The sequence below is a fragment of the Erythrolamprus reginae genome, chromosome 2 (assembly GCF_031021105.1).
Source record: "Erythrolamprus reginae isolate rEryReg1 chromosome 2, rEryReg1.hap1, whole genome shotgun sequence".
Taxonomy (NCBI): Eukaryota; Metazoa; Chordata; class Lepidosauria; order Squamata; family Dipsadidae; genus Erythrolamprus; species Erythrolamprus reginae.
In genome coordinates, this window is record NC_091951.1 from 25,685,538 (window position 1) to 25,710,487 (window position 24,950).

Consider the following 24,950-nt stretch of genomic DNA (forward strand, 5'->3'; position numbering starts at 1 on the left):
TCCAATGCTACCTCCTTTATTTTTGACATCTGGACAAAAATAGCTTACATTATACTAATAAGCTATTAACTAATACACTTTTTAAGGTGTTCCTAATTTTGATCACCTCTAATTGATTTGGCTGTAATATTTCAAATTTCTCCATATCAATTTTCATGTACAGTGGTACCTCAAGATACGAACCCCTCGTCTTACGAACAACCCGTGATACGAACCCGGGGTTCAGAAAATTTTGGCCTCTTCTTACGAACGTTTTTCGTCTTACGAACGCCAAACCCGAACTTCCGGGTTCGGCATTCCGGAGGCTGCTGGGAAGCCCCGCAGCCCGGCTGTCACCTTTTAAAACAGCCGGGGGGCTTCCCAGCAGCCTCCCGAAGCTGAACCCGGAAGTTCGGGTTTGGCGTTCGGGAGGCTGCTGGGAAGCCACCCGGCTGTTTTAAAAGGTGACAGCCGGGCTGCGGGGCTTCTCGGCGGCGGCGGCAGCAGGTTGGTAAGACGGAAAACGTTCAGGAGGCCGCTTTGGGTTTTTGGCTGGGAGGGAAGGCAGGAGGTCCGGCGCTGGGGAAGGGAGTCAGGAAGGTCCTCCTGCTCCCCCCTCAGTGAAAAACACAAAGACGGTCTGCTGCCGCATGACAGGCAGGGCGGAGCAGCATGGAGCAGACCGCCTTTGTATTTTTGGCTTGGGGGGGGAAGCAGGAGGCGCAGGATCGGGCGGGCGGCGGGCGAGGCGTGACCGAACGGGCCCGGCTCAGGCTAGGACGGGGCGGGCAGCGGCTGGGCGCGGCGGCGAGGGTGCGTCCGACTGCTTGGCTTCCCTCGCCGCCGCAGGCAACGTGCGTTGCGAACTTTCGGGCCGGCCAGGCTCAGTGGATCAAGCCGTGCCTCCTGGGCTTTCCGTCACTGAGCCGGCGAGGCTCAGTGATGGGAGGCGCGGCTTGATCCACTCAGCGGCCCGGAAAATTGCAGCTCGTGTTGCCTGCGGCGGCGAGTGAGGCCAAACCGAGAGCAGCATCACCGCGGCTCCTGGCTCGGTTTTCCCCGCAGCCGCAGGCAACACGGGCTGTGATTTTCCGGGCCGGCGAGGCTGTGACAGGAGGCGCGGCTTGATCAGGGAGGCGCGGCTTGATCCGCTGAGCGGCCCGGAAAATCGCAGCCCGTGTTGCCTGCGGCGGGGAGGGAGGCCAAGCCGAGAGCAGCATCACCGCGGCTCCTGGCTTGGTTTCCCTCGCAGCCGCAGGCAACACGGGCTGTGATTTTCCGGGCCGGCGAGGCTGTGACAGGAGGCGCGGCTTGATCCGCTGAGTGGCCCGGAAAATTGCAGCCCGTGTTGCCTGCGGCGGGGAGGGAGGCCAAGCCGAGAGCAGCATCACCGCGGCTCCTGGCTCGGTTTCCCTCGCAGCCGCAGGCAACACGGGCTCCGATTTTCCGGGCCGGCGAGGCTGTGACGGGAGGCGCGGCTTGATCCGCTGAGCGGCCTGGAAAATCGCAGCCCGTGTTGCCTGCGGCGGGGAGGCCAAGCCGAGAGCAGCATCACTGCGGCTCCTGGCTCGGTTTCCCTCGCAGCCGCAGGCAACATGGGCTGCGATTTTCCGGGCCGGCGAGGCTGTGACAGGAGGCGCGGCTTGATCCGGAAGGCGCGGCTTGATCTGCTGAGCAGCCCGGAAAATCGCAGCCCATGTTGCCTGCGGCGGGGAGGGAGGCCAAGCCGAGAGCAGCATCACCGCAGCTCCTGGCTCGGTTTCCCTCGATGCCGCAGGCAACACGGGCTGCGATTTTCCGGGGCGGCGAGGCTCAGTGATGGGAGGCGCGGCTTGATCCACTCAGTGGATCAAGCCGCGCCTCCCGGGCCTTCCGTCACTGAGCCTGGCCGGCCTGGAAAATCGCAGCCCGTTTTGCCTGCGGCGGCGAGGGAGGCCAAGCCGAGAGCAGCATCACCGCGGCTCCTGGCTCGGTTTCCCTCGACGCCGCAGGCAACACGGGTTGCGATTTTCCGGGCCGGCGAGGCTCAGTGACGGAAGGCCCGGGAGGTGCGGCTTGATCCAGGAGGCGCGGCTTGATCTGCTAAGCCTAGCCACCTTCCCCAAGGAGCCTCCCAACCGCAGAGGAGGCAGGGAGAACTTTGCACCACTTCGGAGCCCAGCGCAGCGCATCGTTGGGAAAACCTTCAAGGAGATAGTGGCAGCAGGAAAGAAACGGGCTCCGAAGCGGCGCAAAGTTATCCTGCCTCTCCACCTCCTACCCCTGCGGCCGCCTTCCCAAAGGAGCCTTCTGGCTGCCCAGGGGGCGGGGTTAGCTTTGTGCCGGGGAAGCGGGGGCTGCCACCCGAGCGCTCTTGCCCAGCGGGAGGCGAAGCACTGGGGTGGGGGGGGGCTGTCGGGACACCTCCTACCCCAGCACTTTGAATCCCGCCAGCCAAGAGGACTCGGGCAGAAGCTTCTGCCAGACACAGGCGATGAGGGGGAAGCTTCTGCCCGAGTGCTCTTGGCCGGCGGGATTCAAAGTGCTGGGATGGGGGTGTCACGACAGTCCCCATCCCAGCACTTTGAATCCAGCAGCTTCTGATGAAGACGGGCGGTGGGCGGGGCGAGCTGCCACAGCCCCTGGCTTCCGCGCCGCCCATCTTCATCAGAAGCTGCTGGATTCAAAGTGCTGGGATGGGGACTGTCGGGACACCCCCATCCCAGCACTTTGAATCCTGCCGCTTCTGATGAAGACGGGCGGTGGGCGGGGCGAGCTGCCACAGCCCCTGGCTTCCGTGCCGCCCGTCTTCATCAGAAGCTGCTGGATTCAAAGTGCTGGGATGGGGACTGTCGGGAAACCCCCATCCCAGCACTTTGAATCCAGCAGCTTCTGATGAAGACGGGCGGTGGGCGGGGCGAGCTGCCACAGCCCCTGGCTTCCGTGCCGCCCGTCTTCATCAGAAGCTGCTGGATTCAAAGTGCTGGGATGGGGACTGTCGGGACACCCCCATCCCAGCACTTTGAATCCTGCCGCTTCTGATGAAGACGGGCGGTGGGCGGGGCGAGCTGCCACAGCCCCTGGCTTCCGTGCCGCCCGTCTTCATCAGAAGCTGCTGGATTCAAAGTGCTGGGATGGGGACTGTCGGGAAACCCCCATCCCAGCACTTTGAATCCAGCAGCTTCTGATGAAGACGGGCGGTGGGCGGGGCGAGCTGCCACAGCCCCTGGCTTCCGTGCCGCCCGTCTTCATCAGAAGCTGCTGGATTCAAAGTGCTGGGATGGGGACTGTCGGGACACCCCCATCCCAGCACTTTGAATCCTGCCGCTTCTGCTGGATACGGGCGGTGGGCGGGGCGAGCTGCCACAGCCCCTGGCTTCCGCGCCGCCCGTCTTCATCAGAAGCGGCGGGATTCAAAGTGCTGGGGTGGGGGCCTGTCGGGACAAGCCGCGCACAAAGGCCGAGGCAAGGCTGAGCAGGCTGCGAGCGCTCTGCCAGGCGGCCAAGAAGCATTCAGGGCGAAGTGACTTCGCCCTGAATGCTTCTTGGCCGCCTGGCAGAGCGCTCGCAGCCAGCGGGCGGCGGGGGGGGGGGAAACCTCGCGGGGAAGCCGGGCAAGAGCGATCTTCTGCCGGCCATGGGCGAGCGGCGGGGAGTCGCCAATGGCCGGCAGAAGATCGCTCTTGCTGACCTGATGCCTCGCGGTGAAGCCGGGCAAGAGCGATCTTCTGCAGGTCAGCATCCTGGGCGGGCGAGCGGCGGGGAAGCCGGCGGCTGTGGCAGCTGCTGCCCCCCCACCTCCCCGGCTGTTTTAAAAGGTGACAGCCGGGCGGCAGCGGTTTTTTGGGGTTTTTTTTTTGTTGTTGCACGGATTAATAGACTTTACATTGTTTCCTATGGGAAACAATGTTTCGTCTTACGAACCTTTCGTCTTACGAACCTCCTCCTTGCACCAATTAAGTTCGTATCATGAGGTATTACTGTACATTTATTAACCTTTTTAATAGTAAATGCCCTTTAAAATAAAAGAATCTATGAATAACACCCTCCCCCCAAAAAACCTTCCAATAATGAATTCAAGGGGGAAAAGCCAAATAGTATACAGTGATCCCTCGATTTTCGCGGGGGTTGCATTCCCGGACTGCCCACGAAAATCAAATTTCCACGAAGTAGAGATGTGGAAGTAAAAACACCATTTTTTGCTATGGACAGCCAAAAACTACCCCTGCGCACCGTTTTCCAAGGCCGCGCAAGGAGCCGGGATTGAAGTTGGGGGCAGGGAGCGACGAAAGTGCGGAGGCCAGCAAAGATTGTTTTGAATGTCGGCCGCCCCCCCAGCGCCTCCGGCCCCCTCGCTGCTATCTCCCGCCCGATCCGCCCCTCTCACCGACTTTCTTGGGGCACGGTTCCTCCTGCCGCAGTGCTGGCGGCTACAGCTTCTCGTCCTCCTCATTCGGCCGCTAGCCGCTCTGAGCGCTTTGAGAATGCCCGCCCTGCCCCTATCGCAGTCCCTTAGCTGAGAGCGCTTTCGTCCCAGCTGTTAGCAAGGGGGCTGCAGGAGAGGCGGGGCAGGTGTTCTCACAGAGAGAGAGCAAGAGACAGAGCGAGATAGAAAGGAGAGAGAGAGCAAGAGGGGGAGAGTGAAAGGTAGAGAGAGAGAGAGAAATGATAGAAAAAAGGGGAGAATAAAAGAGAAATGAGAAAATGATTGAAGCTGAGAATGACAGGAAAGAGAGAGAAGTGACTCTTGGTGATGACGTATGACGTCATCGGGTGCGAAAAACCGTGGTATAGGAAAAAAAATGCGGATTATTTTTTAATTAATATCTTTTGAAAAACCGTGGTATAGCCGTTTCGCAAAGTTTGAATCCACAAAACTCGAGGAATCACTGCATTGTGAAATTAACCAAATTAACAAATCTAATTAATAATAATTCCTTTAAATAGGAAGTATAAAGAGAAAGAATAAAGATTGAAAGTTAAAAGGTTAGAATAAAGGAAAAGGGGAGGGGTAAAAAGAAAGCGCAGTAAGAAAGAAAAGGAAAATAAATAAAAAGGATCTTCTTCTTACCAACCTTCCATGGAAATCCAAGTAACACTATCGTAGCTTGCAGAACTTTATGGTTTGCAAATGGACCAATAAAATCCTCCAACCCACTCTAGACCATATCCCTTTAAATCCAGTGACATAATAAACTCATCATAACCTCCATTATCTATAGCAGCGGACCCCAAACTACGGCCCGGGGGCCGCATGCGTCCCGCTGAGGCCATTTATCCGGCCCGCGGGTGAGTCTGTCAGCCTGGAGAAACCCCCATGGGCTTTGAGCCCCGCCCGGCTTCTCCGGCTGTGTCCAGGGACCACGCCAATGTCCCCTGTAAGGTATGCTGCCACGCACACAAAAACAACCCCCCGTGCAGTTTTTTCCAAGGCCGCACTGGGGAGATGGGCATTGGAGTTGGGGTGTGGAGGGACAAGAAAAGTGTGGGGAAGTCTTGCACCAGGGAAGGTTCACACGCACCTATGCGCGCGAGCTCCCGATTCCACTGCCAGCCTGCCCTACACCTGGGGGTGGGTAGGGAGGCTGAGCACTCCAACACAAACTTCAAAGAGGCTCAGCGTCTCCCTCTCCTTCCCCACCGCCGAAGGAAGGAAGGGGGAGAAAGGGAGAGAGAAAGGGAGGGTGGTTATGGGTGATTTCAACATGTCCAACATTGACTGGAATATCCCCAGTGCCCTTACATGCAAAAGTAAGAATATAATAGAGGCCTTTACAGGAGCAGCTCTGGCACAGCTGGTAAAGACACCGACTAGAGGGGAGAATATTCTAGATTTAGTTTTTACGAATGGGAATTGGGTTTCAGAGGTTAAAGTGGGAGAAAATTTAGGTTGCAGTGACCACCTATGTTTGTGGTTTGATGTAAAAATCTGATTGTGAGCAATCCTATACTGCAACCAAACTATTGGATTTCAAAAAAACAAATTTTAATGCAATGGGGGAATATTTAAATAATGAATTAAAGGGCAGGGATAAAATGGCAGGAGCGAGCATCCAGTGGACTGTATCTCTCGAAAACGTCCAAAGATATTTCACCAGAAGAGCCCTTCACTCCTCCACTCGAAACAGAATACCCTACGAAAATAGACTAACTATCCTGGATCTTGAAAGCTTAGAACTGTGGCGCCTAAAACACGATTTAAGTATTGCCCACAAGATCATATGCTGCAACGTCCTTCCGATGAACGACTACTTCAGCTTCAACCGCAACAACACAAGAGCACACAACAGATTCAAACTTAATATTCACCGCTCCAAACTTGACTGTAAAAAATATGACTTTAACAATCGATTTGTCGAAACGTGGAACTCATTACCGGACTCAACAGTGTCAACTCCCAACCCCCAACATTGCTCCCTTAGACTCTCCACGATTGACTTCTCCAGGTTCCTAAGAGGCCAGTAGGGGCGTATATAAGTGCACTGATGTGCCTATCATACCTTGTCCAATTGTCTTTCCTTATCTCATATATCATATATATTCTCTCCTTATCTCTCTCTCTATATATATATATTATATATATATATATATCATATATACTTATATATTCTCTCCTTATCTCTTATATATATTCTCTCCCTCCCGTCTACTTCTCTTCTTTTTTACTTTCTATCTTTATATATATTACTTAATGTCTATTCTCTTCCATATATATTGTATATTGGACAAGGAATAAATAAATAAATAAATTTAAAAAGGCCATCTTAAAAGCCACTAGACTGTATGTAAGGAAAATAACTAAAGGTAAAAGGAAGAAGAAACCGCTATGCTTTAGCAATGATGTAAGGGCTATAGTCAAAGAAAAAAAGTCTGCCTATAGGACTGAGGATTGGAGAATGGCCTGTGTTGTGCCTATCCACAAGAAGGGCAGTAGAGAAGAAGCTGGTAAGTACAGGCCAGTTAGCTTGACATCAGTTATAGTTAAAATGATGGAGACTCTACTCAAAAAGAGGATATATCAGCACCTAAAAAACAATAACTTATTGGACCCAAATCAGCATGGCTTTACTGAAGGCAAATCATGTCAGACTAATCTCATTGATTTCTTTGACTATGTCACAAAGGTGGTGGATGAAGGTGGTGCCGTGGATATTGCCTATCTGGACTTCAGCAAAGCCTTTGAAAAGGTTCCACATAAAGAGCTGATAGATAAGTTAGTGAAGATTGGACAATTGCTGGATAGTTCAGTGGATTTGCAGCTGGCTGAAGCATAGACATCAGAGAGTTGTTGTTAATGGCAAGTATTCTGAGCAGAGACAGGTTACAAGCGGTGTGCCACAAGGGTCTGTTCTGGATCCTATTCTTTTTAATATGTTTGTGAGTGACATAGGGAAAGGTTTGGTAGGGAAGGTTTGCCTATTTGTTGATGACTAAAGTGTGCAATAGGGTTGATATTCCTGGAGGCCTCTGTAATATGGCAAATGATTTAGCTTTACTAGATAAATAGTCAAAGCAATTGAAACTGCAGTTTAATGCTTCCAAATGTAAAATAATGCACTTGGGGAAAAGGAATCTTCAATCTGAGTATTGTATTGGCAGTTCTGTGTTAGCAAAAACTTCAGAAGGGAGTAGTTATATATGTATGTATGTATGTATGTATGTATGTATGTATGTATGTATGACATATCTTTGCTGAATATTTAAAATTAAGGGAGACTAGGATAACTAATATTTAAAATTAAGGGAGACTATTTCAGCCATGTTCTGGCCTCATCAGCTAGCCATACCCTTACTGGGATTTGATCCTGGGGCCTCTGTCTTGTAAGGCAGAGAATTAACCTCTAGGCCACTAGGTGTGATCCCTTTTGCTTTGTACCAGGGAGGGACTATATGTTTTTCCTGTTGGATCACCCTGGTATATTGAAGGAATGTCACAGCTTCTTTTTGGCTCTAGACCCAACCCAGGGCCATTTCAAGGGAGTTAATTTATTCATAGCCAACAAATGTGGTGTCACCAGCACTCTATACACCAGGATCACAATCTCCCTCTTCCTGCTTGTTATACTTCTAGCTATACAGCCAAGCATTCTAATTGCTTTCCCTACCACCTGATCACACTGTTCACCCATTTTGAGACTGATAGAAATCACTATCCCTAAATCCTTTTCTGAAGTTTTTGCTAACACAGAACTGCCAATACAATACTCAGATTGAGGATTCCTTTTCCATAATTTTGAAACATTAAACTGCAGTTTCCACTGCTTTGACCACTTATCTAATAAAGCTATATCATTTGCCATATTACAGATGCCTCCAGAAATATCAACCCTATTACACAGTTTAGAGTCATTGGCATATAGGCAAACCTTCCCTACCAAAACTTCCCCTTTATTTCTTTATAAAAAATTAATTTAGGGAAAAATGTCCCCCCCCTTTTTTTTATGTTGGTCTTGTAAATATGTAAATATATAAATAAATAAAATAAAAATCTTTAAGGAAAAATGTTTCCCCATTCCCCCTCCTTTTTTTGTATGTTGGTCTTGTAGATATTTTGTCCTCGGAGAGGGGGGCATACAAATCTAAATAATAATAATAATAGTAATAATAATAACAACAACAATAATAATCACAATAATCACAATCCCAGGGGACAGCAGAATTGAGGAGAAGCAGCTGGAGAAATTAGTGAAATACGAAGATCTAAAAATCGAGCTGCAACGACTGTGGCATAAGCCAGTGAAAGTGGTCCCAGTGGTACTTGGCATGCTGGGCACAGTGCCAAAGGATCTCAGCAGACATTTGAAAACCATCGGAATTGACAAAATCTCCATCTGTCAATTGCAAAAGGCTGCTTTACTGTGATCGGTAAACATAATTCGCCGCTACATCACACAGTCTTAGGTGCTTGGGAAGCGCCCGACTGGTGATGAAATACGAAATCCAGCATAGTGATCTCGTTTGCTGTGTTGTATTGACATAATAATAATAATAATAATAATAATAATAATAATAAATCTAAACTTGGTAAGCTAAGTAGCATCATATTTCACTATTTTACTAGGCTCACTTGAAGAAGTCAGTTGGTAGAAGTTAAAAACTTTTTGATATTTTATAGAATTTGTACAGTGAAAACATCTTGCAAACTTAGAGACGGGACAAGAGAGCTTTTCTGCCGCTATAATGAGATGGCAGTCAGAAAAGCAGAATCTCTGCCAGAAACGTGAGGAGTTAAAACCATCGAGTACTGAATTGCTAGAAAAGATCGGAGGGAAGAAACGCAAAACTTCCTTTTCCGGAAGACTGATGGCGGGAAGGTAGCCTGCAGAGCGGCTTTTGTGGTCTTCCGAGGATCGAAGCAGGAGCTGGTAGGTGAGTTGAGGGCAGGTGGGAGGAGAGTCCGGGAGCGAGTTAGGCTGTTTGGTTTCCTCCACGGCCTGGAAGCAGAGAAGCAACCGGGCTGAAACCTGTCAGCTGCTGCAGGTTCCTCTCCTGCCCAAATATAAGCCCACTGGTGCTGCACGCTGCTAAACTGATGGCTGCAATTTTCTGCTAGTGGGAACAATGAAAATGCCTCTTTCAAGTTAAGGTTGATTTTTTGAGAGTGGCTTCCCTGCAGATGTTGCGGGTGCAAACTTAGATCACCTGATGTGCAAGGGAAGAAACCATGTTAAGCTTGTTATATATTATTTGTTAACCAAACTAATTTATGAGTAGAAATAATAGATTTAAAGATATATTTGCTCCCAACCAGTATATTATGTTCATAGAAGGCTTCATTTTAACAGAAGGCTAGAATTGTTTGCGTATTTCTTTGGCCATAAATGCCAACTAGCAGTGGAATCTACTAAATATCTTCCTAAATATTGGTCTAGTCATTAAAGTATCATACATTTGTTGATTCCTCCAGTTCAAAGTTTGGAAATGTAAATTAGCATATCACTTAATGTTCAATTTTATAAGAGCTCTGTTTTAAGAGAACTGTCTGAGAGAGCTTATCTACAATTTTGGTCAGGAAACTATCTTTACTGCCCAAAAGCAATATCAGTAAGTCTTACTAAGCCCAACATTTATTACAAAAGCGAGTACAGTTTGTGACAGTTTCCATCATTTTCCAACCATATTTGATGGGGGGGGGGGAGGTTCCTACTGTTTTGAGCCTGGAAGTGAAATCTGTGGCATCTCACTATGACACTATGCGGTATTCCAAGTATAAATACAGTATGGAATGCAGTATGGAACACTGCATTTAGTTTTGATCGCCACAATGCAAAAAGGATGTTGAGACTTTAGAAAAAGTGCAGAGAAGAGCAACAAAGATGATCAGGGGACTAGAAGCTAAAACATATGAAGAATGGTTGCAGGAACTGAGCATGGCTATATTAATTGAAAGAAAGACCAGGGGAGACATGATAGCAGTGTTCCAATATCTCAGGGGTTGCCATAAAGAAGAAAGAGTCAACCTATTCTCCAAAGCACCTGAAGGCAGGGCAAGAAGCAATGGGTGGAAACTAAACAAAGGAGAGAAGCATCTTAGAACTAAGGAGAAAATTCCGCTGACTTGCATCTTAAGGAGGTACAGTAACTTCACATTTGAAGTATGTGGAAAAATTCAGAATATTAGTTTCACAATTCATGTAAACATAATCTGTGCCCAACTGTTTCAGGATCTGGTAAACAATGGAAGTACACAGGAGCTTACACAGAGAAATAATGTTGAACAAGTTATCCCTTAGTGCAGTACATAACCAATTAAGTATGGTGATAGGAATAAAAATGATAATTTATAAGAATATAAGGTAAACATGTTCGACAAGGAGGGTTGCTCTCAAGGCCAAATTAAAAGTGAAAAGGAAACATAATAAAGTACATCTCCAGCATGACCACATTGTACATATTTTCAACAAGAGCTTTAATAAGTAAGTTTTACTTTGCAAGATGTAGAACATATATTAAATATGAAATAAATACTCCATATTAACACTGTCTATTCCTTATTAAAGCATGGGCAATTTGGCATTTCATGACAATAACAGTTATTGTTTCTATTGTATCATAACTCCCATTAAAGACCAAAATAATGAGCCATTCTTTAGCCAAAAGGGGAAATAAGTGGAGCAGTGGGGGAAAGCAAATTAAGTAAGATTGTATTGAATTACTAGAAAAGATAGGAGAGAAGAAACACAGACCTTCCTTTTCTGGAAGACTGATGGGGGGGAGGTAGCCTGAAGAGCCACTTTTGTGCTCTTCCGAGGATCGAAGCAGCAGCTGGAAGGTGAGTTAGAAACATAGAAACATAGAAGACTGACGGCAGAAAAAGACCACATGGTCCATCTAGTCTGCCCTTATACTATTTCCTGTATTTTATCTTACAATGGATATATGTTTATCCCAGGCATGTTTAAATTCAGTTACTGTGGGGAAAGTAGAAAAGTTGAGGGCAGGTAGGAGGAGAGTTTGTGACAGAGTTGGAAGGGACCTTGCGGGTCTTCTATTCCGACGCCCTGCACAAGCAGGTGACTCAATACCATTTCAGACAATTAGTTAGTTGTTCTCAGTTGTCAGGAAAATTCTCCTTAATTAATTGTAGGCTGCTTCTCTCCTGGATTAGATAGAACATAGAAACATAGAAGTCTGACGGCAGAAAAAGACCCCATGGTCCATCTAGTCTGCCCTTATACTATTTTCTGTATTTTATCTTAGGATGGATATATGTTTATCCCAGGCATGTTTAAATTCAGTTACTGTGGATTTATCTACCACGTCTGCTGGAAGTTTGTTCCAAGGATCTACTACTCTTTCAGTAAAATAATATTTTCTCATGTTGCTTTTGATCTTTCCCCCAACTAACCTCAGATTGTGTCCCCTTGTTCTTGTGTTCACTTTCCTATTAAAAACACTTCCCTCCTGGACCTTATTTAACCCTTTAATATATTTAAATGTTTCGATCATGTCCCCCCTTTTCCTTCTGTCCTCCAGACTATACAGATTGAGTTCATTAAGTCTTTCCTGATACGTTTTATACTTAAGACCTTCCACCATTCTTGTAGCCCGTCTTTGGACCCGTTCAATTTTGTCAATATCTTTTTGTAGGTGAGGTCTCCAGAACTGAACACAGTATTCCAAATGTGGTCTCACCAGCATTCTATATAGCGGGATCATAATCTCCCTCTTCCTGCTTGTTATACCTCTAGCTATGCAGCCAAGCATCCTACTTGCTTTCCCTACCGCCTGACTGCACTGTTCACCCATTTTGAGACTGTCAGAAATCACTACGCCTAAATCCTTTTCTTTTGAAGTATTTGCTAACACAGAACTGCCAATACAATAGTCAGATTGAGGATTCCTTTTCCCCAAGTGCATTATTTTACATTTGGAAACATTAAACTGCAGTTTCCATTGCTTTGACCATTTATCTAGTAAAGCTAAATCATTTACCATATTGCCGACGCCTCCAGGAATATCAACCCTATTGCACACTTTAGAGTCATCGGCAAATAGGCAAACCTTCCCTACCAGACCTTCCCCTATGTCACTCACAAACATATTAAAAAGAATAGGACCCAGAACAGACCCTTGTGGCACACCGCTTGTAACCTGACTCTGCTCAGAATACTCGCCATTCACAACAACCCTCTGGTGTCTATGCTTCAGCCAGCTGCAAATCCATTGAACTATCCAGGGATTAAGTCCAATCTTCACTAATTTATCTATCAGCTCTTTATGTGGAACCGTATCAAAGGCTTTGCTGAAGTCCAGGTAGGCAATATCCACGGCACCACCTTCATCCAACACCTTTGTGACATAGTCAAAGAAATCAATGAGATTAGTCTGACATGATTTGCCTTCAGTAAAGCCATGCTGATTTGGGTCCAATAAGTTATTGTTTTTTAGGTGCTGATTTATCCTCTTTTTCAGTAGAGTCTCCATCATTTTAACGACAACTGATGTCAAGCTAACTGGCCTGTAGTTACCAGCTTCTTCTCTACTGCCCTTCTTGTGGATAGGCACAACACTTGCCATTCTCCAATCCTCAGGAACATCTCCTGTTAACAAGGATTGGTTAAACAAATCAGTCAGGGGGGTAGCAATGACAGATCTGAGTTCTTTAAGAACTCTGGGGTGGATGCCATCTGGACCCATTGCCTTATTTATCTTTAATCGTTCAAGTTCTTCTAAGACATCGGCTTCTAAGATCACTGGAGCTGAATCCGTACAGTTGGAAGCAATGCTATATCCCTCTATAGTATTATTTTGTAAGGTGTCTTTTGAGAAAACTGAACAGAAGTAGCTATTGAAATGGTCAGCGATCTCCTTATTCCCATTAATGCATGTATTTTTCCCGGTACTAAGCTTCGTGATGCCACAGTTTTTCTTCTTCTTATCACTAATATATCTGAAAAAGGTTTTATCTCCCTTCTTTAGAGATTTGGCAATTTCTTCCTCTTTTGAGGCTTTAGCAGCATATATTATCTGTTTCGCCTCCTTCTGTCTCATTTTATACACCTCCCTATCAGCTATACTTCCAGACTCTTTATACCTCCTATAGGCAGCCTTTTTTTCATTGACTATAGTCCTTACATCATTGCTAAACCATAGCGGTTTCTTCTTCCTTTTACCTTTAGTTATTTGTCTTACATACAGTCCAGTGGCTTTTAAGATGGCCTTTTTAAATACAGTCCACTGGGTGCTCGCTCCTGCCATTTTATCCCTCCCCTTTAATTCATTATCTAAATATTCCCCCATTGCATTAAAATTTGTTTTTCTGAAATCCAATACTTTGGTTGCATTATAGGATTGCTCACAATGAGTTTTTACATCAAACCACAAACATAGATGGTCACTGCAACCTAAATTTTCTCCCACCTTGACATCTGAAACCCAATTCCCATTTGTAAAAACTAAATCTAGAATATTCTCCCCTCTAGTTGGTGTCTTAACCAGCTGTGCCAGAGCTGCTCCTGTAAAGGCCTCTACTATATTCTTACTTTTGCATGTAAGGGCACTGGGGATATTCCAGTCAACATCAGGCATGTTGAAATCACCCATAACCACAATATCTCCCTTTACTGCCATTTGGGTAATTTCATCCACCATCTTGTTGTCATATTCCTCAGATTGCCCTGGAGGCCTATAGATCACCCCAATTCTAATGACAGAACCGTCTTTATTTTGCATGCAAATCCAGAGGGTCTCTAGATCTTGACATGTATTTTGAATTAGTGTTGTTTTTAGAGTTTCTTTAACATAAATGGCTACTCCACCTCCCCTTCTCTCTATTCTATCCTTCCTATACAGTGTATATCCTGGTATGGATATTTCCCATTCATTAGAATCCTTAAACCATGTCTCAGTTATGGCAACCAGGTCCAAATTATCTCTAGATATTATGGCCATTAATTCACAGAGCTTGTTGCTCAAGCTTCGAGCATTCGTGCACATTACACGAAGAACATTATTTTCTTTATTAGTTTGCCCCTTATCATCAACAACTACATCTATTTTATTTGCAGCTCCCTTTTCATAAGCTTCCAAAAACTGCTTTATCCTCATTGGTCGGGGACAGAAATCACCCACATCAGTTACATCTCTGTCCCCTTTACCTAGTTTAAATGCCTGTCCAAAAAAGTTCTGAATTCCTCACCGAGTACCTGGGTACCTCTGTATGATGGATGCAAACCATCCCTCTTAAACAACTCCCTATTAGACCACCTACTGACATCATGACTTACATAGCCAAAACCTTCAGCTTTACACCACTGCTTTAACCACACATTAAACTCTATGATACACGTTGTTTTATCCTCTTGGCCACAAACCGGTAACACCTCTGAGAAAGTCACTGAATCTGCTATTTTACCCAGCTCCACACTTAGACATTGAAAATCTCTTTTTACTACATTGACATTTCTCTGGGACAAATCATTTGTGCCAAGATGCACCACCACATCAATGTTATTACCTTTACTCACAGCCTTGACAATGTTTGTAATCCTCCTCCTGTCCCTGCTGGCAGTGGCCCCTGGGAGACACCTCAGCACCTTCACCACGTCCTTACTCTGTCCCAAATCAACACCTCTAACAGTCGAATCACCCACAAGAAAATGTGTCCTCTTTTTATTTCTACTAACTGCACTTGATGGTTTGATTCCACCCACTGCTCCTTGTCTTGCCTTCTGCTGCACTGCAAAATAAGTTGACCCCGTTCTTGGCCCTTCAACTATTGGAACATTGATATCACGTCACCCTTAATCCTTCTTTTCAATAGACTAGACATACTCAATTCCTGCAACCCTTCTTTATGTGTTTTAGCCTCAAGCCCCCTATTGCTCTTCTCTGCCCTCTTTATAGAGTCTCAACACCTTTTTTAAAAACATGGCAATCAAAACTAGTTGCAGTAATGCAAGTGTGATCTTACCAAAGCATTATAAATTGATACTAACACTTCACATGATCTTCATTCTAGCCCTGTGTTAAGGCAGCCTAGGATTGCATCAGTTTTTGTGGCCACTGCATCACACTGTTGGCTCTTTTTAGTTGATTGTTCACTATGGTAGGACTTCAAGATCCATCTCGCCATTACTGCTATTGAGCCAGGTTTTTCGTGTGCAACCTCTTTTCTTTTCTCCACTGAATTTCATTTTGTTGGATAGGGCCCAGTGTTCGAATCTATCAAGATTCTTCTGTATATTGAGTCTGTCTATTGGGGTGTTGGCTATTCCTGCCAGCTTAGTGTTATCTACAAATTGTCCTCTGGGAATTTGGTGGAATATAAGTACAAACAAACAATGAGTTCCCATTGTAGTCATTCATTGAAATTATTCATGAAGATATTGAAGAATACTGAGATTAACATAGAGCCTTGGTGTACTTCACTGCTTACTTCCCTCCATATAGATGTACAGTGGTACTTCTACTTACGAACTTAATTCGTTCTGTGACCCGGTTCATAAGTAGAAAAGTTCGTAAGTAGAGGCAATTTTTCCCATAGAAATCAATGTAAACTATTTTGAATAATGCGAATAATGCGTGCAAACCCATCCCAAAACTCACCCCTTTTGCCTTATTACTGCCTGCATTCTCATCTTTTTTCGGGGGAGGGGGCTGAGGGGGCGTAAAGACTGTGGAGGCTGCCCGGAGAGAACCTCATGGGTGGATTGAAATGCGCGGGAAGCTGCCTGGCGGCTTGTCAGCCGACAGGGCTTCCACCCTCCTTGAAAGTTTTCCATGACAGTAGCAGGCAAAGGGGAATCTGGAGGAGTCCCTTCAAGGCGCCCAAAGCAGCGGGTTTTAATTCCTCCTACCTTCCATCCCCGCGGACCCTTCCCGATGCCTCCCTGCCATCCGCCAAGGAAGAAGTTTTCTGAGAGGGGCACCATAAAAATCTAATAAATAATAATAAAAAATAAATAAAAAGAAGAAGAGAGCGGAAAAGTTGTGAGGGACGGTAGAAGGACCCGCGTGAGGAACTAGAAGGACACCCGTGGAGCAGGGTGAAGAGAGTCAGGCAGAGGAGGAGGGTGCAAGGCAGGGTTTATCCCCAGCCTTGATCCCGAAGGCCAATCCGTGAAGTGAGCATCGGAGTCGCTGCGGTCTTTTGGGGAGGCTCCATCAGAGACTTCTCCATGTTTTCACTACTAAAGGCTTTGGTGCACAAAAGCCAAGGACGGTTGCTCCCTTTTAGGGAGAGGGACTTGGACTGAACGACTCTCCATTGGAGTTTTTGCCGGTCCATGGTGAGAATCCGGCACTACGGCAGGAAATGTGTTGCCCCCGCTGTGCTCTGGCTTCCATGTTTTTTAAATTATCAATGAGTCATCTGCTGGGTGGGTTGTTTCCAGATTCCAGCTACCACCATTCCGGCTGCCATTAATATGTGTATCGTTAGGTAATAATTATCTTGGCCCAATTTTTTATCTATGATTCCTAGAAGAAATGCTTTCGATTTCTTATTTATTTTGACTTTAATTATGTCCCTTATCCATTTTTGTATTTTGGTCCAAAATTTCTTGATCGATGGACAAGTCCACCACATAAGATAATAGGTTCCCATATTTTCTTTACGACTCCAACAATGTGGCTTTAATCTAGAATACATTTGGGCTAATCTTGCGGGAGGGAGATGCCATCATCTATAACACGTTTTGTATAAGCTCTCCCTATAAGTCAATTTCATCAATTTATAATTTTTAGGCTAAGTTATGTCCAAAATTTTTGTTCCAATTGTGAATATTAGTTAGAAAATTAGAAAGGAGATTCGTACGACCCCCACCCTCCTTGCCTTCCGTAAAAGTCTGAAGACGCACTTATACCGCCAGGCCTGGGGCCATCAGAACTCAATGAATGTGTTGAGAGAATGTAACATGAATAGAATGATTGTTTTTTATAGGGTGTTTTTTTTGGGGGGTGTTCAATTTTAATTAAATCAAGAGGCATAAACGATAATGACTATTTTTGGAAGTTAAGTTATAGCATTTAATTAGGAAGAAAGTGGACAATTACAGGTGGTAGACCCAGGCAACAAAAATAGGAGGAAGGAGGCAGCATTAGATCAAAAGTAGATGTACCCGGAATAATATATTAAAAATATAAATATATATAAAGGGAAAGATATGTTTAAGAAATAGCTATGATTTTGACATGATTGAAACATTTATATATGTTAAAGGGTTAAATAAAGTCCAGGAGGGAAGTGTTTTTAATAGGAAAGTGAACACAAGAACAAGGGGACACGATCTGAAGTTAGTTGGGGGAAAGATCAAAAGCAACGTGAGAAAATATTATTTACGGAAAGAGTAGTAGATCCTTGGAACAAACTTCCAGCAGACGTCGTAGATAAATCCACAGGAACTGAATTTAAACATGCCTGGGATAAACATAGATCCATTGTAAGATAAAATACAGAAAATAGTATAAGGGCAGACTAGATGGAATATGAGGTCTTTTTCGGCCGGATTATGATTAGATGTACTCAGGGAGGGATAAGAGGGAGAAAGAGGAAGTAGAAAGGGAGAGAGAGTGAGGAGGGAAGTAGGAAAGAGGTAGAGAGGGAAAAAGAAGGTAGAAGGAAGAGAGGGAGATAAAGGGAGGGGAATAGTATGAAATATAGAAGGAAAGCAGACTGGAGATAAAAGTATGAAAGGAGAAAACCAAAGATATATGTTTATGATATTTTGGATAAAAATATATAACTGGATGTCTCGATAATATGGTATATGTATGAATGTTTGTGTAAGTTTGGTGAAAACAATTAAAATTATTAAAAATAAAAATGAGTGACCACGCATATTTTTGACGTCAAGAATATAAGTGCTGGAAAAGCTCCAGGGATTGTGGGGAAATGCAGATATTGTAAATGACAGCTGATTATGCACAAGAAGATCCACACGGGAGAAAAGTCTTAAAAGTGCTCCCAATGTGGTAAGTTCTTTAGTGAGCATGGCAACATGGTGATACCTCAGCGGAATCGCATGATGTAAGAGTGTCCAGATTGTGTGAAAGTTTCATTGGAAGGCCTCACCTCATGAGACAACAGAGGACTCATATATGGGGGGTCAATGTTCCCTCTAATATTTTTTCGGTGTGGGCGGAAAAGTATAGTGTCTGAGCGGCATAGAAGTATAAATAAATGAATGAATGAATGAAGAATGAATAAGCAAATAAATAAACAAACAAACAAAAATTAAATTAAAAAATTAAATTAAATTAAATTAAATTAAATTAAATTATCTCCCCCCTGCCTCTGTGTGTGTGTGTTTTTGTGTGAACTCTTGAACCATTTCCAAAAACAGGTGAGGGCTGGGATTTTTTCTCTGCTATTTACCATATGCTTTAAATCAACAGTCACTTCTCTTTCTGTTTCTCTCTCTTTCCTGTCATTCTCTGCCGCAATCATTTTCTCATTTCTCTTTACTCCCCTTTTTTTCTATCATTTCTCTCTCTCTCCCTTCCTTCCACTCTTCTCTCTCTTTCTTCCTCTCTATCACTCTCTTCCTTCATCTCTCTCTCTCTCTCTCTCTCTTTCTCTCTCTTGCTTTCTTCCTCTCTCTCACTCTCTTCCTTCCTTTCTCATCTCTCTCTCTCTCTCTCTTTCTTTCTTTCTCTTTCTCTATCTCTATCTCTCCCGCTCTTTCTCTATCTCTCCCCCTCTTGCTCTCTCTCTTTTTCTCACTTTCCCTCTCTTGTTTTCTTTTTCTCTCTCTTGCTTTCTCTCTCTCACTCTTTCTCTCTTGTTTTCTTTCTCTCACTCTTTCTCTCATTCTCTCTCTCTCTTGCTATCTCTTTCTCTCCCCCCTCTTTCTCTCTCTCTCTCTTTCTCACTTTCTCTCTCGTTCTCCGGAGACAACCTTCGAAGCCTTCATCGCAGGCAGGAGCATGTTTCAAAATTCTGCAGAAGGCAGCCCAGAGCAGCCAAACCAGTCCAGCAAGTGAGGGAGACAGAGGCAAGGGGCAGAGCCAAAAGCGAGGGCGACAGGGACCTCTGCTTCTCAAGCCCTGGGCTCATCTGGGCTCTGCCTATGTTAGTTTGAAACGCCTCCTGCTTGCTGGCCGGCTCAGGTCTTTTCATCCACCACCTGTCTCCTTCAGATGGGGGATGCAGGCAAGGGCGGTGCATTTTAATGCCCTGCAGGACACTGATCCTCCTCCGCCTCCTAATATCGGGGAAACCAGGAGGGGGGAGAAACTCTCGCAGGCTGCATAAGGTATCTGAGCTGACAGCCAAACTTCTAGTTGGGCTGAGCTGCGCTTCCTTCCTTGCCAGTACAGTGGTACCTCATGATACGAACTTAATTGGTTCCAGGAGGAGGTTCGTAAGGTGAAAAGTTTGTAAGATGAAACAATGTTTCCCATAGGAATCAATGTAAAAGCAAATAATGCGTGCAAATCCTTCAGGAAAATCTCAAACTTTAGAAGGGAGGTGAACAGAGGGCAGGGAGGAGCAGCTAAAGGGGGCGGGTGGAAGAAGCAAGGCTAGGCTAAAGGGTGAGTGGGAAGGAAGAAAGGCAAGAGGGGCGCCCCTCCCTTTTCTTTCTTCAAAAGACACCCTTTCAGTGCCTGTGCAAGCACGCTGTTCTCCTACTTTTGTTAATGCGAAGTCTTTCCCCCTCCAAGCCGCCCCTCCCTTTTCTTTCTTCAAAAAAGGGGGGGGGGAAGAAACCCCTTCATCCCAGCAGCAGCGGCTTGGGTTCGTAAGGTGAAAATAGTTCGGAAGAAGAGGCAAAAAAATCTTAAACACCGGGTTCATATCTCGAAAAGTTCGTTAAAAGAGGCGTTCATAAGATGAGGTACCACGGTACTTGAGTTTAGCAGCTCTGTGTGCCTGTTGGCTGGTCTCTTTAGGAAATAAAAGCTTGAAAAATACAGAAACTCTCCTCATGAGGATAAGCAATTAACAACTTCTTGCAGTGAGAAGAGTTTCTCTACCGTGCAAGGGTTTTTTCTGTAAAGAGACCAGCTGAGAGATACACAGAGCTGCCAAACTCCAGTTCCGGTAAGACACCTGTCTCGTGCCCCACCCCCTTGGTGATCTGCTCCGCCCTCCCAGCCACCCCAAATTGTGTCTTATTTTCAGAAGGAAACAGCATCTACAATTATATAATCTATCCCTAGCATTTCAAGATATATTTGATGATAGTCCTTTGTATTGCTGAGAAATCTTGATTGACCCGATTAAATCTCTAACTATTTTATAAACAATTAAAATACTACTTTTCTTTTAATCTTACAGACAAAGAGGATGGCAATAAGAGCACTCTGGACAATTGTAAATAAAAACCAACGTTGAAAAGGGAAGAAAATCAAGCGGAAAATCAAAATATTTCCATTTCGTTCAGAAAACCATACAATTCCTACAGCAGCTGTTACATGAGAGAGAAAATCAAGAAAGATTTCAAACTCGAATAAGCAGATTAAGAAGAACTCAAGGAAAGGTTACATGAAAAGTCAAAGAAGATTATTTTTCAATCAGAAAACAATGAAATATCTGGAAGTCAGTGAGGAGGAAAAGGTCAATAGTAAAATCATGTAGCAAAGACAGGAATGCAAGCCTCTCATACCAATAAACAAAGCATTGCCCATATTTTTGGTGACCTCAACTGTGGAAAAGCAACATAAATTTGCCTAATGTTGGAAACAAAGAGATAGTAAATCATAGCTTTTTTTGCAATGAGGAGCTAGACATGCGAAAAGCATACGTATTATCTCAATGTAGCAAAATATGATCAGAACAGCTCCCTTGTGATTCATGGAAGCAACCACACCAGAGGGAAACCACAAAAGTGCTCCCTATGTGCTAAGTACTTTAGTGAACATGGCAACATGGTGGAATACCAGAAGACACACATGGAAGAGAAAACATATGACTGTGCAGATTGCGTAAATGTTTCTTTAGAAATTCTCAGGTCATGAGACACTAAAGGACACACACGAGAATAAAAGGGTTTGAACATCCTTTTCTGTGAGAAAGATTTCAAAGAGAGAATTCCATCCTGCTGAACTACCCGACTCGCAAAGAAGAGAAAACATTTCAATGTGCTGAGTTTGTAAAAAAATTACTAGTAATTTCAGTCATGAAACACCAGAGGACTCACACAGGAAAGAAATCATTTAAATGTCCTGACTGTGGGAAAAGTTTTAGTGATAGTTCCAAGCTGGTGGAACACCAGAGGACTCAAACAGGAGAGAAACCCTTTGAATGTCCTGACTGTGGGAATAGTTTTAGTCAGAATTCCAACCTGGTGCAACACCAGAGGACTCACACAGGAGATAAACCCTTTGAATGCCCTGGCTGTGAGAAAGGTTTTAGTCAGAATTCGAACCTGGTGAAACACAAGAGGACTCACACAGGAGATAAACCCTTTGAATGTCCTGGCTGTGAGAAAAGTTTTAGTCAGAATTCTGACCTGGTGCAACACCAGAGGACTCACACAGGAGAGAAACCCTTTGAATGTCCTGACTGTGAGAAAAGTTTTAGTCAGAATTCTGACCTGGTGAAACACCAGAGGACGCACACAGGAGAGAAACCCTTTGAATGTCCTGTCTGTGGGAAAAGTTTTAGTCAGAATTCTGACCTGATGAAACACAAGAGGACTCACACAAGAGAGAAACCCTTTGAATGTCCTTATTGTGGGAAAAGTTTTAGTCAGAATTCTGACCTGATGAAACACAAGAGGACTCACACAGGAGAGAAACCCTTTGAATGTCCTGACTGTGGGAAAAGTTTTAGTCAGAATTCCAGCCTGGTGCAACACCAGAGGACTCACACAGGAGAGAAACCCTTTGAATGTCCTGACTGTGAAAAAGGTTTTAGTCAGAATTCTGACCTGGTGAAACACAAGAGGACTCACACAGGAGAGAAACCCTTTGAATGTCCTGACTGTGGGAAAAATTTTAGTCAGAATTCCAGCCTGGTGCAACACCAGAGGACTCACACAGGAGAGAAACCCTTTGAATGTCCTGACTGTGAGAAAAGTTTTAGTCAGAATTCTGGCCTGATGAAACACAAGAGGACTCACACAGGAGAGAAACCCTTTGAATGTCCTGACTGTGGGAAAAGTTTTAGTCAGAATTCCAACCTGGTGCAACACCAGAGGACTCACACAGGAGAGAAACCCTTTGAATGTCCTGACTGTGGGAAAAGTTTTAGTCTGAATTCCAACCTGGTGCAACACCAGAGGACTCACACAGGAGAGAAACCCTTTGAATGTCCTGACTGTGGGAAAAGTTTTAGTCAGAATTCTGACCTGGTGAAACACCAGAGGACTCACACAGGAGAAAAACCCTTTGAATGTCCTGACTGTGGGAAACGTTTTAGTCAGAATTCCGACCTGGTGCAACACCAGAGGACTCACACAGGAGAGAAACCCTTTGAATGTCCTGATTGTGGGAAATGTTTTCGTCAGAATTCCGACCTGGTAAAACACAAGAGGACTCACACAGGAGAGAAACCCTTTGAATGTCCTGACTGTGGGAAAAGTTTTAGTCAGAATTCCGACCTGGTGAAACACCAGAGGACTCACACAGGAGAGAAACCCTTTGAATGTCCTGACTGTGGGAAAAATTTTAGTCAGAATACCAACCTGGTGAAACACCAGAGGATTCACACAGGAGAGAAACCCTTTGAATGTCCTGACTGTGGGAAAGGTTTTAGTCAGAATTCTGACCTGGTGAAACACAAGAGGACTCACACAGGAGAGAAACCCTTTGAATGTCCTGACTGTGAGAAAAGTTTTAGTCAGAATTCCGGCCTGATGAAACACAAGAGGACTCACACAGGAGAGAAACCCTTTGAATGTCCTGACTGTGGGAAAAGTTTTAGTCAGAATTCCAACCTGGTGCAACACCAGAGGACTCACACAGGAGAGAAACCCTTTGAATGTCCTGACTGTGGGAAAAGTTTTAGTCAGAATTCCGACCTGGTGCAACACCAGAGGACTCACACAGGAGAGAAACCCTTTGAATGTCCTGACTGTGGGAAAAGTTTTAGTAAGAATTCCGACCTGGTAAAACACAAGAGGATTCACACAGGAGAGAAACCCTTTGAATGTCCTGACTGTGGGAAAAGTTTTAGTCAGAATTCCGACCTGGTAAAACACAAGAGGATTCACACAGGAGAGAAACCCTTTGAATGTCCTAACTGTGTGAAAGGTTTTAGTGATCGTTCCAGCCTGGTGCAACACCTGAGGAGTCACACAGGAGAGAAACCCTTTGAATGTCCTGTCTGTGGGAAAAGTTTTAGTCGTAATTCCAGCCTGGTGCAGCACCAGAGGACTCACACAGGAGAGAAACCCTTTGAATGTCCTGACTGTGGGAAATGTTTTAGTCAGATTTCCAAACAGGTGCAACACCAGAGGACTCACACAGGAGAGGAACCCTTCAAATGTGCTGTGGGAAAGGTTTCAGCGATAGTTCCAGCCTTTTGAATCATAAGGGGACTCACACAGGAGTGAAACCCTTTGAATGTCCTCACTGTGAGAAACATTTTAGTCAAAATTCCACCCTCGTGATATACCAGAGGACTCACACAGGAGAGAAAGCCTTTGAATGTCCTGACTGCGGGAAAAGTTTTAGTCAGAATTTCATCTTGATCAGACACCAGAGGACTCACACAGATGAGAAACCCTTTTAATGTAGGAAAAGTTTTAGTCGTAAGTTCAGCCTGGTGAGAAACCTTTTGAATGAACTGATTGTGGGAAATGTTCTAACCTGGTGCAAAACCAGAGGACTCATACAGGAGGAAAACCCTTTCAATGTCCTGATTGTGGGAAAGGTTTCAGTCATAATTCCCATCTCATGGTACACCAGAGGACTCATACAGTAGAGAAACTCTTTGAATGTCCTGATTCCTGGATTGTTGTATCCCTTTCATCCTTGACACAAACTGTTTCAACTCCTACCCTCAAAATGTTGCTACAGAGCACTGCACACCAAGACAACTAGACACAAGTATAGTTTTTCCCCAAACACCATCACTCTGCTAAACAAATAATTCCCTCAACACTGTCAAACTACTTACTAATTCTGCACTTTCCTCCCTCTATTGACTGTATGACTGTAACTTTTTGCTTGTATCCTTAAGATTTTTATTAATATTGATTATTTCTTCATTTCTTATTTGACCCCTAAAATCATTAAGTGTTTTATCTCCTGATTCTTGACAAATGTATCTGTAATGTACACTGAGAGCATATCCACCAAGACAAATTCCCACTTGGGCAATAAATAATTCTATGAATATTCTTATTGTTGGAAAGGTTTTAGTCATAATTCTAGCCTGATGAAACACCAAAGGACTCACACAGGAGAGAAACACTTTGAATGTTCTGGTTGTGGGAAAGGTTTCAGTCTTATTTCCCATCTTGTGATATACCACTGATGTTAAAAAAATTATGAACAGATTAAAAATCTGGCAACGGGCCTGGAAAAGCGGGAACAGCTGGCTCTGGAGCAGGAGGATGAAGCGGAGAATCAGGATTTACTGAAACAAGTAGGGAGCC

General features: G+C 44.8%; 1 protein-coding gene across 2 annotated transcripts; it reads left to right on the plus strand.

Moving 5' to 3' along the window:
* The first annotated feature begins 9,252 nt into the window (after nt 1-9,252).
* Nucleotides 9,253-24,688, plus strand: LOC139160048 (zinc finger protein 850-like). 2 transcript variants are annotated; one of them, XM_070737575.1, is made up of 2 exons: nt 9,253-9,323; nt 20,684-24,688. In XM_070737575.1, exon 2 carries the CDS (start codon nt 21,525-21,527, stop codon nt 23,874-23,876), a length of 2,352 nt encoding a protein of 783 aa, XP_070593676.1. In that variant the 5' UTR covers nt 9,253-9,323; nt 20,684-21,524; the 3' UTR covers nt 23,877-24,688. The 2 variants fall into 2 exon arrangements, with proteins under 2 accessions (XP_070593676.1, XP_070593675.1); XM_070737574.1 differs by having other exon boundaries at nt 9,263-9,327.
* Nucleotides 24,689-24,950: the final 262 nt, after the last annotated feature.

Coding starts and splice junctions, on each gene's coding strand:
- LOC139160048 (XM_070737575.1), top strand. CDS start 21,525: ATGAAACACCAGAGGACTCACACAGGAAAGAAATCATTTAAATGTCCT.